At 40.5% G+C, this 12,730-nt stretch overlaps 1 protein-coding gene across 1 annotated transcript in view; it reads right to left on the reverse strand.

The window, feature by feature from the left end:
* Positions 1-3,355: 3,355 nt before the first annotated feature.
* Positions 3,356-12,730, reverse strand: part of LOC128867739 (uncharacterized) — a 31,320-nt gene continuing 21,945 nt past the window's right edge. Inside the window, exons 5-8 of the mRNA XM_054109198.1 lie at positions 9,431-9,586; positions 9,248-9,352; positions 4,814-4,951; positions 3,356-4,735 (exon numbers count right to left, since the gene is read on the reverse strand). Of these exons, the coding sequence (XP_053965173.1) occupies positions 3,879-4,735; positions 4,814-4,951; positions 9,248-9,352; positions 9,431-9,586 (1,256 nt within the window). The 3' untranslated portion in view covers positions 3,356-3,878. The remainder of the gene's footprint in view (positions 4,736-4,813; positions 4,952-9,247; positions 9,353-9,430; positions 9,587-12,730) is intronic.

A 12,730-nucleotide genomic window follows, 5' to 3' on the forward strand; every position in this document is an offset into this window, starting at 1 on the left:
GGGCCTCCTGGAAGCACTGTAAACGCGGCATTTTACAAAGAAGTGCTCCTTCGGCTGAAAAACCGCGTCGCCCGGGTTCGGCCCGACCTCGTCAACAATTGGACCCTTCATCACGACAATGCACCGGCGCCCACCGCCTTCCTCTGCACCTCTGCATTGGCCAAGATGGAGGTTCCGGTGCTTCCTCACCCTCCCTACAGCCCAGACCTGTCCCCTCCGAACTTCTTCTTGTTCCCGCGCCCGAAAACAAAGCTGAAGCGGAGACGTTTCGACTCCATCGAGGCGATCCAAAAAACTGTGACAGCCGAATTGAACGCGATTCCGGCGGATGAGTTTAAAAAATGTTTCCTGCAGTGGAAGGACCGCTACCAGCGGTGCATTGACGCACAAGGGCCCTATTTTGAAGAATATTAGTTGTAGAAGCCAAAAGGTTTAATAAAACTGCTTAAAAAAAATAAGGCTCATTACTTTTCAATCAAACCCTGTATACCTTGCTTGTGTTGGACTAAAAAATCGAAAATTTGTTAAAAATATAAATTCAAAAAATCATAAAGATCGGAGCACTGAAATGAAAATTACAGGCCGTGGAAGCGCGCAAATTATCCATAAATGAAGTGGACGCAAAACTTTAGACGCGATTATCTCGAAGTCGTGTTTTTTTGAAAATTACCTTCGCGGTGATCATTTTTTATCAAAACTATTTGACCGATTTGCATAATTATTCGAAGTTACAACCTCGTGAATCCGAACGGTTCACTTTTTATAAATATTTGCATAGTTCGCTGGAATGAATTTTTTTTTTTAATTTTTCAACCCCTCAAAAATTGTTTTTTTTTTTTTTTGGTGCAAATCGGTTTTCACATCGAGAAAAAATTTTTTGGGGTAAATAAACCCTTCAGATTCACAAAAAAACATTTTTCTACAATAATCATTTAATTTTTTTGATTTCAGTTGATTCAGTTGATCACCGCAAGCCTCTTCTTAAAAACATCGTTTCGGGAGAGGGGCGATATCAACAATAAATATCCATCGGATTTGCGTCTAGCGAATTCGAAAGCCATTGAGTGGACGGAATTAAGTGTGGAACATGATTTTTTAACCATTCTTGCTTCACATGAGCTTTATGAGACGGTGCCGAGTCCTGTTGGAACGTCCATGGTCTACGATCGAAATGTTTGCGTGTCCACGGCTCTAAAGCAGCTTCTAAAACATTTTCCCGATAATAAGTCGCATTCACTTTGACACCAGGCTCGATAAAAGCCATTGGAGAGCCTCCATCAGTGGTCACTGCGGCCCAAACCATTACTTGCGATGGGAAATTGCTTCGAGTAGCCATACATACGTAGGCACAAATTCTCGTATGAGCGTTCGGTCAAGTAAACACGATCGTTTTGAGTGTTTATGAACTGCTCAATTGGGAAATTTTTTTCATCAGAAAACACAATGTTAGGAAATTCGCCACGTTCGTGCAAGCGCAACAACTCCTTTGCTCTTTCGCACCGAACTTTTTTTTGCTGGGGTGAAAGATCGTGTGCTTTTTGGAACTTGTAAACCTTGACCTTGAGCTCATTTTTCAATATGCGTCGAATGCTGTCTTGCGATATTTTCAGTTCTTTGGCCATTTTTCTTCCACTCAGACGTGGATTTCATTCAAGTCGAGCCTTCACTTTCTGAACCATTTCTGGCGTTGTTGCGGTTTTTGAAGTGAAACTTCTTTAGGCGCGTCGGGGGCCCCAAGGCAGATTGAAAATAGGCGAGTGAAACGGTAAGTTCGGAGCGTTACCGAAATCCGTCAAATTGGCGGGGCCAAGGGGCAGCTGCTCCTTCCCACTCTCGCCTATTCGCTCTCTCGCATCGTAAGCATGGAAGTAGACTGGCGACATGCAGGCAACCGACAATCGACAACCGACAACGGGTATTATAGATATCCATAGCCCGTGCAAATGAGTGCTGTGTGTGAGTATCAGATAAAGCGCCGATTGAATGTGTGTAAGCGGGAAAGCAATAAGAAACTGCTGTGAAGTAAATAGATGGTAGGTATGGAGGAGACGAAGCGATACAATGAGTGCGTTTGCTAAACGAGTGACGATAGTTGAAGTAGAAGGTTGTAAAATGACATTTAAACCATTTCGGTGATCAAAGCAAATTGATTAACGCGCCAAAAGTAGGCAAAAAATACCATTGGAAGTGCAAAGAAATGTCAGCGTCAAGTGCAACACTGCACCCAAGTGTCAAATTTGAAGCTAATAAGGACAAAAATAAATAGTACAAATTTATGTGGAGTGATATAGAAAAAAAAAATGAAAACCTGAATTTAACACGAGAGAGAGGGGAGAGATCTAAACCGGGGCTCCCATGCATGAAACAACCAACTTAGAAGTTTCACTTCTACCGTGCGTGAGTCTGACAGACCCTAGTTTTTTTTTTGGTCCACCTCCATAGCGTTTTGCAATGCCACCAGAGTCATTGTACTTTTTATAGTGCGATGCACAAACATTTAATTCACTTTGAGGTGACTGAGCTCACGAACAACGGCTGGTTGTGGTTTTCCAGCCAAATATAACGCAATCATACTATTACGTTTGAATTCCATCACAGAAAAAAAAATTCAACAAAACTGAGACGCAAATGCTTTTGATGGCTTATAAACAATACATTGAACTGTCATTAGAACAATTTTGACGTTGATGTCATGAGCTGTTTTACAGATACAAGCAGTGTGAAGTTGGTAACACTTCATATCGTTCACCCTGTAATAACATTTTTTTAAAAAACAAAACACCAAAATGTATTCTTCGAGAGTTACCCTTCAGTATGGTACATGCCTCATTTGAATAAAAGTTCTAAAACATATTTAAATTAAAAAATCACAAGATATACTCGTATGACCCCTTATAGTAGTTCAAAAATTGTATACCAAAGCTGTCTTATGGTTATGAAACGCACCTTATTATACAACCTCTGCCATTTTCAATAAAAAAAACATTGTTTGTTTGTGAATGTAAATTTTTTTTAATGTTTTTTAAAATGATTTCATCATTAGTCATTTGATTAATTGCAGGTTAAGTACTAAAAAACTATATTGGGAAAGAAAATACGCAAAATGCAATCTTAAAAGGTACATTGTAGGAGTTAAAAAAAAAAAAAGTTATGTGCTTGAATGCAAAATAATTATGCGAAATTAAATGAAATAATAAGCGAAATTTGCAAACAAAAATAATGCTGAATGAAATAGGCACAAAACGTGTTAAAATTTTTTTTTTTGTTTTGATGTTTTTTTTTATTTTTTTTTTTTAATTTTATTTTTTTTTTTGAGAAATAAATTAAATTAAATTAGCAAGAATATTTTGGCAGTCGTTAGTATTGCATCTGTATACTTTTTGTAAACAGTAATAAATACAGGGTAATTAAAAAATATTGACGATTTGCAAAACTTAAACGCTAAAAAGTGTAAAAATTAATTGCGCAAATAAGCTACAAAAAAAAAAATACTAGAAATGTGCAATTTACAACAAAAACGTGAGTTAGATTGCTTAAGTTTATGGATTTAAATTTTTGACGCATTTCTGAAAATGTTTGTACGCCTGTCACTTTTCAATCTCTAAATTAATTCTAATACTATATTATACGTGCGTGCGTGTGTATTTGTTTAATGCATTGAATTTAATGAAACAAAAAAAAAACAAAAAAAAATATTGCAACAATTGTCTTTGTATTGCTTTTCAATTTACTCAGTCTCTGACTTTTGTTCTCCTCGAATACACAAAAACACAAATATTTTCCATGTCTTAACTCTCCAACTCGTACAAAACAAGCAAACACAAAATGCAAAAAAAAACTAAGTAACTATTAATTAAAATCTATTTTTACGGCAACAACTAAAATCCGCCAAATTCTGCACCGCAGTCCAGCAGGCCCAAATCGAAATCATTCAAGTACAACTGATCATCGTAGTTGATGTCGAAACTGTTGTTGCTGCTGGTTGGACTAGCATCCAGTGAATCCAATGGCGACATTTCCGGTGCCACCAATGCCATCAAATCCAAATCAACGCCACCCGCCAAGCCGGGCAAGGTGGCATCCATACTATTCGAATATCCATGCGCATACTTTAATGTGTCCTCCTCAGCTTCACCAACGGCATACTCATCGCCATCAGCATCGCCATCAGCATCACCATCACTTTCGCCACCTTCTCCATCTGCATCTGCGCACTTATCTCCATACTTCGCTTTGTTTTCCACTGCTTGCAGTGCGCCGCGTTCTGTTGTTGTGCTAACTCCTGTTAGTTGCTGCATAGACTTCGCCGTGGCAGTTGGCGTTAAGGGAGGAGTAGGCGTGCCGGTACGCTTATCATTTAGTTCCTTGCCCTCCACGGTTTGGGTGTGCGTGCTAATTTTGTGCGTACGCATGTGGTATTTCAATTCGAAGTTGAACATGAATACGGCCGCACAAATTTCACATTGAAATTTGCTTGTAATATCTTGGCCTGGCTGCTGGTCGTCCAGCTGCGCGAGCTCCTCGATGCAGCGTTGCTGGCGTGCCGCTTGCACGGCGTTGCGTTGGCGCAAATATTTGAGTTTGGTATGCTTTGTTGAGGTGCCACCACCACCAACACCATAAATGGCCAGTTTTGCACGCGTCGTGGCATCGGCGCTGTTCGTCTGTTCGATTTCTAGACGATGCACGCCATATTCGTGCTTAAGCAAATGGAAGCGACGATCGAAGCATTTGCCTGTATAGAAAAAACAAAAGTTTAATAAAAATTGAATTAAAAAAAAATGAAGTAAAATTAAATTTAAGTAATACTAACCACAAAATTGGCATAAATGTTTGCGATATTTATTGTCCTTTGGTAATAATTTCAATTCTGTAGACTCGCTCGTGTTTCTTGTGGCAGCCAGTTCTTGCAATTGTTCGGCATTAATTCGTTGAAGCGGTATATATTTTACTAAGAAAAAATGTAATTTTAATTAAAATTGATATACACGAAATGGCTTAACGTGGAGCATAAATTTGGTGTAATGTTTAGCTACACGAGATTTCGACCCAGGACAACCGAAAGGTTTTAAATTCTAAGTGTGTTTTCCCCGAAAAAAATTAAATTTGAGCCAAGGAGCACCAAGCGATTTTGTGGCTCTAAAAATACTCAGGCTAAAAACGCCATTTCGTATTAAAACTCTGGAAAGAGGGTAAATAGTCAAGGAGGAAAGGAGAAAAAGAATCACAGAAAGAGATAGGAAAGAATAAAGACAGAGACAAAGATAGTTAGTCCTGTGAGAACTTTTCAGATTATGTTTCTTTCTTTCTGTTAACCTCCTCCAGTTTTAGAGAACGAATATTACACATTCTCACGCCATCGGCACCCAAAATTCGCAACCTTGCTCTAGCAAAGGCTGGACACTCACAGAGAAAGCGCTCTGTGCTATCCGTCTCCTCTTAGCAAGACAGGCACATTGGGTCCTCAATGATTCCAGTGGTGGCTATATGCTAACCTCATGGGTTGTATCCTGTAATAAAACCGACCATCAACCGAACGTTTTTCCTTCCAAGTTTTAGAGGAAAGTTCGACAGTTTTCTGTTCGGACTTATCACAAAACACTTTGCAATTCTGCAGCGTTCCAGACCGGACTATCGCTCTTTATGTAAATTGCATACATAATCGCTGATCCACTTCTTGACTCCTGCAGAACTGATTGAACGATTATTGGCTCTAGTCTCTGTGGGAGAACCGCTGATCCACAGTTGGCCAATTCATCGGCAATTTCGTTTCCTTCAACACCGGAGTGTCCTGGAATCCATATAAGTACAAGCCTGTTTTGTCTTGCGACAGAATTGAGCTTCTTCTTACATTCTTGAACAATCTTCGAGGTTTGCCTCGTGGTCTGCATGGCCTTCAGTGCAGCCTGACTGTCACTGAAAACTCCAATCTGTCTCCCACTCCATTTTCTCTCGATTCTCCATTCGGCTACTTTGAGGATGGCAAAAATTTCCGTTTGAAAACAGTTACCATTTCCCCCATAGCATAGCCATGGTTATTACTCTCGTTTAAGTACCATCCGGCTCCAGACACTATTTCATTTTTGGACCCATCGGCATAGAAAATATCCGTCAAACCTTCCTGCATGCATTCTGGATTGCTCCAGTGCTCACGCAATGGAAATCTGACGTCGAATTTCCTTCCAAATGAAACTGTGGGTATCAGGCCGTCATAAGGTGCCAAAAACAGTGGATACTGCTCAGATAACAACTAAAAGATTTCTCTGTGACCCAAAGTTCAGTTTTCGTGCCAGAAACCATATTTATAGTCTACACATTGCTTTTATTGCTTCTTCTGTATCTTAAGATCCAAGGGAAACAAATCAACCATAGCATTTAGAGCATCTCCGGAGGTTGTACTCATGGCACCCGTAATGCATAAGCATACACTTCTTTGCAGCCTGTATAGTTCCCGGAGCCTGGATTTAACCATAGTCCGTCGCCATCAGACCACAAAGGCGTAAGTTATGATTAATGCGCGATTCACCTTCAGTGAAACGTGTGTCTCCCAAGTCAGCGTCTTATCCAAGATAACATATATAGAGTAGAATGGGGTAAGATAGGTATGGGGGCACAATAGGTAGGTGGGGTTTTCGTCGCACTGTTTTTGCAGAGGTCACTCGTCTTATGTGAATTGAATACGTGGTGGGGATCAACGTTCGCGACTTTCATTTCGGCCGTCACCATTGATTAGTTATCCTAGTTCTGGCGTCGTTTAATTTTTTGTGAGCTTTTCTCCGACATAGCATTTTTTTTATTCTACGAAGCAGTGCATTTAATGTATGTAAATATTTGTCAGGTGAGTTTTATTTTACGTAGAAAATAATGCTGAACACGAATAACGTGTTAGTTTTTTGATATTTTTGTTTTTAAAAAAAATATCGACACTAACATAAAACATGTGCTTGGGGGCACTATAGGTCAGCCTTCTGGGGGCATTATAGGTCACTACTTTTAATTGAATAAAATAAATTTTAATTGTTTTTGCAGCAAAATGGTGCGTAATTATGTGCGAAAAACGCCGAAACGAAGTGAAGAGGACGTAAAAAACGCAATCGCGGCAGTCCGAGATGGCGCTAGTGTTCGATCAGCCTCTAAACAATTTAAAATTCCGTTCCAAACCTTACGTGCTCGCGTGATGAATTAAAGAAAAATTCCTAACTTTTATAATATGTGCAGTGTTCATACTCTATAAATAAAAGTGAAAACGTTAATTTCCAAGCCATGTACATTGTTCTTTTCCCCTCACATATAGTGACCTATCGTGCCCCCCGATTTTAAAAATATCAAAAAAAAGTACCTTTGTCTTATTGAATGCAGCTTCCAAAATATTTAGCCAAACATAAGTCAGTATAACCAAAATGTTAGCAGATAAATAACCTTTCAAAATCTTGCTTATTTTTCAAAATCAATGCAAAAACACCGTAGCAAGAGCTCTCCAAAAAAAAATGACCTATCTTACCCCATTCTACTCTATATATAATTGGCGCGTACACCCTTTTTGGGTGTTTGGCCGAGCTCCTCCTCCTATTTGTGGTGTGCGGAAGGACCTACAATTTCAAGCCGACTCCGAACGGCAGATTTTTTTTTTATGAGGAGCTTTTTCATGGCAGAAATACACTCGGAGGTTTGCCATTGCGTGCCGAGGGGCGATCGCTATTAGAAACATTTTTTCTTAATTTTGGTGTTTCACCGAGATTCGAACCAACGTTCCCTCTGTGAATTCCGAATGGTAGTCTCGCACCAACCCATTCGGCTACGGCGGCCGCAAAGATTACTCCTAGATATTTAACTTCATCGGAAAGACCAAGTGTCACACCTTTCAGTGTTGGAAGACTAAGTCCATACAATTTCCGTTTTCTGGTAATCAAGACTATGGTAGTTTTGCTGGGATTGACGGAAAGACCTTGTCTCATGCACCAGTCATCGATTTTGTCCAAAATCCTCTGCACTTTCGTATATATAAACTATAACTAAGCACCACCTAGACTGACCAAGCACCTTCTTTGTGTTAGGCCCGGGAGTCAATGTGTTAAAATGTAAAAAAATGTCTGTTTGCACGTTTTTACCCCCAGCCATGGGCTCCTCTTGGCGACCCGCTCATAGGTATTTTAAATGCTGCTTGGCTTAGGAAAGTTTCCGAGGACAAAGACCAACCATACTTACAACTTCCAGTGGCATGCCAATTGCATAAGTCAAGTCATGCAAAATAGTCTGTACAGCGTCCGTTGTTTTTAACGTGAGTACCTACCTCCCGACGACAGTCCAACACCACGGCGCTCAAAAGTATAACAGATCAAATGAATGCTTTGATTAGCGCCTAAAAAAACACAAAAAGCATTTAACGGTACCAATTGGCAGTGCGGAAAGAACACACTGACCCCCTTGGTAAGGTCCGAGGCCTATCTAAACCTGTGCCGTACTATGGGTTCGGCACCCGGTTGCAATGCAACTCCAAATCGAGTCAAAAAGGCTTTATCCCCATTTGGGTGCTAAACCACAACCACCACGATACTCCCCGAAGGGCCTACCTCAGGAACAGGTCGGCGCAAGCTCCGAGGGCTCCTCTTCGCCGTGGTACCAGATTTAAGCCTCCGGGTGTCTGTCTCCCAGACTTCGTAGCTAAGACTACTACTAGTTGAGCTTCCATACAGCTCGTGCTGGACTGGTGGTCATACCCCAAACCCCACAACAGCACACACAAACTAAAACTAATCAACTGAGCGCCTAAAAATTCCTTCGCCGTCTAAAAACTTCACGCGCATACTGACCTAACAGTTCAACATTCCGACGGCTGGAGACAACACCACTCAAATCATACCGTCCATTGGTTCATCTAACCCCCACACCCACAAGATCCTTAATGTCTGAGTACAATAGTCTCATATGTCTGTACAATAGTACGAGAAATCAATCAGCCTGGATCTCGGGGAATAAATGCGAGAAGACACCACACGATGTTCTGATAAAAAATAATGAAAGCCAACCACTAAGTTTACTAAACGCTCGGTACTTCCTTAGATTTGTAGGTCTCAATTCAATAAATATTGTAAAAAAAACAGTTAAGGTTAGATTCCACACTGCCACGTGCTTTAAATAAATTTCTGTCTACATGAATAAATCAGTTTGTATTTAATTTTTTTTTAATTTCCCACCTAATTCAATTTTATTGACTCTTATGCACATCCGTCCCACACTCTTTACTCACCAATCAAACGCCGCTCCACAAGTACTTTGTGTTCTTTAGCCATATGTTCCAGCACATTTTCGCGCGTCGAACTTTTGAACGCACACATTGGGCATTTACAAAAAACTATAAAAAGAGGGAGAGAAAAAAAATCGATATCAAATACAATAATTCATTAAGCAAATATTCACTTCAATAACACACCTTTGTGCGATTTTCGATGCTGTTGCAAGGCATCATAATTGACAAAACATTCCCCGCATAGGTGGCAGTGGTATTTTGGACCCTCCACTGCTGCTCCCGCTACTTGGTTACTGCGCGCGATATCGCCGCCACCCCTCTCGGCATTCTTTTGGCAAACTACATGCAAATAAAATTGAGAAGAAAAAAATAAACAAATATTGAAAATAAAAAAAAACAATCGTTAAAGTTTTGTGGTAAGTGCACGTTGAACCTCTCGTATCGCAAATGAATAAAACATTTAATGAAGGAGTGAGAAAAGGAAAAAGTAGATTAGGGTGCTTCACCAAACACACTTGGGGTTTTTCGACGAAAATTATGAAATTTATTATATTTTAAGATTTTCAGCAAAATATTTTGGTAAAATACATATTAATATTTACGTGCACGGGACTGATTTAGAAATACCTCCAAAAATCGATTTTTTTTTATAATTAAAATTGGTTTTTAGAAATACGAGGTGTGTTCAAAAAGTATTGCGAATTTTGTGTTTTTTCAAAAATTATTTATTTATTCATTAATATCTATTTTGTCCCTTCAAAGTAGTCCCAATGAGATATTATGCATTTGTGCCAACGTTTTTTTCAATCTTCGAAGCACTTCAAAAAATCATTTTTTTTATCTTGTTCAGCTCCTCCTTTGATGCCGTCTTTATCTCGTCAATCGTAGCGTAGCGTCGTCCTTGCATGGGCCTCTTCAGTTTCGGGAACAAGTCATAGGGGGCCATATCTGGGCAGTACGGTAGCTGTGGCATCATTAGTGTGTGGTTTTTGGCCAAAAAGTCGCGCACAAGCAAGGGGCGAGTAGGGGCGTTATCGTAATGCAAGAGCCAATTTTTTCTTCCACAAATCCGCGCGTTTCTGGCGGATTGCTTCGCGCAAATTGCGCATAGCTTGCAGATAATATTCCTTATTAACCGTTTTACCCTGTGGCAAGAACTCATGATGCATAACGCCCCTGCAATCGGGGAAAACGGTAAGATAAACTTCACATTCGACCGAACTTGGCGCACTTTATTCGGTCTTTTCGTGCGGCAGCTTCCATTGAGATGATTGAGCTTTGGTTTCCACGTCATAACCATAAACCCACGATTCGTCACCAGTTGTGACCCTCTGGAACAAATTTGGGTTGTCGCGGACAGAGTCCAACATCTCATTAGCAATGTTCATGCGATGCTGCTTTTGGTCGAAATTGAGCAGTTTTGGTACGAATTTTGCGACGACCCATCTCATACCCAAATCATTGAAAAAAATCGAATGGCACGAGCCAATCGATATGTCTAGGTCCTTAGCAACTTCTCTAACGGTGATTCGACGATTGGCCAATACCATTTTCTTCACTTCATCAGTTTTTTCGTCTTTTGTTGCAGTGCTCGGGCGTCCGGCACGTTTTTAGTAGTTCACTTCTTCTCGGCCTTCTGAGAACATTTTGTACCACCGATAAACGTTGCTTTGGTCCAAAGTAGCTCCGCCATATGACACAGTCAACATTCAGAATGCATCCGCGCACTAAATTTCGTTTTTCACATAAAATTTGATACAGGTTCTTTGATCCATCTTTTTGAATAGGTAAAATATTTCAATTTGAATATACATACGTAACCTGCGATAATTCAAAATTCGCGATACTTTTTGAACATACCTCGTATATAATGCAGTGAAGAATGCTTGGCCTCGAAAAATGTTTAGAGCTTTTTGATTGCAGTTTTGTCGCGTAGGTAACTCGACTAACGCTTTCGGCTTGAGACTTTTCCTAACGGGACTCTAAACGTCAACATTTTCCGAATTTTTTATGTAGATGCTTTTGAGTCGGCATTTTGTTATATATAAACTTTTGCGAACGGCACTTTAACCGACATATTCCGATCGGTTTTCATGCTTAAAAATTTTTCATTATATTTATGAAGCATTTTTTTTGCAAAAGAATTCGCAGCAACGAGAAGGTGACTCAGCGAAAGTTTAGTTATATTGAGTTTTTCGTTGTATCAAAGTTCGTTATATCGAGGATTCACTGTACTTTCAAAGCGGTCCAACGGTCTCACTATTCTTCTGAAATACAATATTTTGGCGGACGTCTTAAAATGTCGTTTTGCACTACTTCCCATCGACTTTTACGCGTTGCTCAAAGTGCAATCAGGTTAAAGGAGGTTGGCCTCTGGAGGCAAGCTCTCAAGGAACATGGTAGCATTTTTGGGCAGTTAAAACCATATTTTTCTGAAGTTCGCACAGGTCTTGGCTGTGCGCAAACTGGAGTTTGAGGGTCGTGCTAGGGTAATCTTTGCAAATAGGCAGGATTGGAACGAGAGAAACCTCTTCATTTCTGTCTTCACTGACGGCTCCAACATGGAATGGGGAGTCGGAGCAGGATTTTTCGCTAAATCAGCCAATTTATCTATTTCCTTAACATTACCGATTACTGCGAGTGTTTTTCAGGCCTCGGAAGTCATTGCGCTCCTGAGATATTAACATTTTCTCCGATAGTCAACCAGCGATCAAGGCTCTAACGCAGCCATGATGCAGATCCAAACTAGTTAACTACTGTAAGGAGGAGATCAAATATCTTGGGTGTGCAGATACAATTTCTCTGATCTGGGTTCCAGGATATAGGAATACAGAGGGAAATTGCTGATGACCTTGCCAGAAAGGGGACTGAAATGGTAAGCTTAGAGATCTCCCAGCCGGTCATCGTCATCCTCCTGACTGTTGTTAAAGGGTAACTGCACAATTTATTACTCAGAAAGGATGGAGCCATATTTCTTCATGTGCTATTTCGAAAATCCCTTGGCCCCAGTACAATAGAAGGAGGACTCACAAAGTCCTGGAAATTCCACGCCATTCAATTTCCAAACTCGTAGCTGTGTTTACCGATCATTGGACTATCGGCTCACACGCGAAAAGCTAGGTTTACCATTTAACCCCCATTACAGAAGCCGGGGGGACCTTTCAGAGAAGCAGACGGTTGAGCATTTTCTCAGTAAATGTCCAAGTTTGGCCGCTAGACGATTAAGGTCACAAGGTGCTCCTTTCCTCGACAGTCAGGGGCAGTGCGCCAACCTAAAAATCCATAAATTTTCTCCATTTCATGTTGTTATTTTAGCAGTAACTTTGCCCTGTCAGTGTAGTGTAAATCACCGGTCGCCTTCGTCTGGCTCATCTAACGGTAGGCCCAGGAAACTTGCTGTTGGGTTGGGTCCAGAGGGAGAGGGGTGTTAGATGAATGGGTTTGATGGGGCATGTGAAATGGTGGTTAGTGTCGTGCGGGGTG

This window comes from Anastrepha ludens, chromosome 6 (genome assembly GCF_028408465.1).
Source record: "Anastrepha ludens isolate Willacy chromosome 6, idAnaLude1.1, whole genome shotgun sequence".
NCBI classification, from domain to species: Eukaryota; Metazoa; Arthropoda; class Insecta; order Diptera; family Tephritidae; genus Anastrepha; species Anastrepha ludens.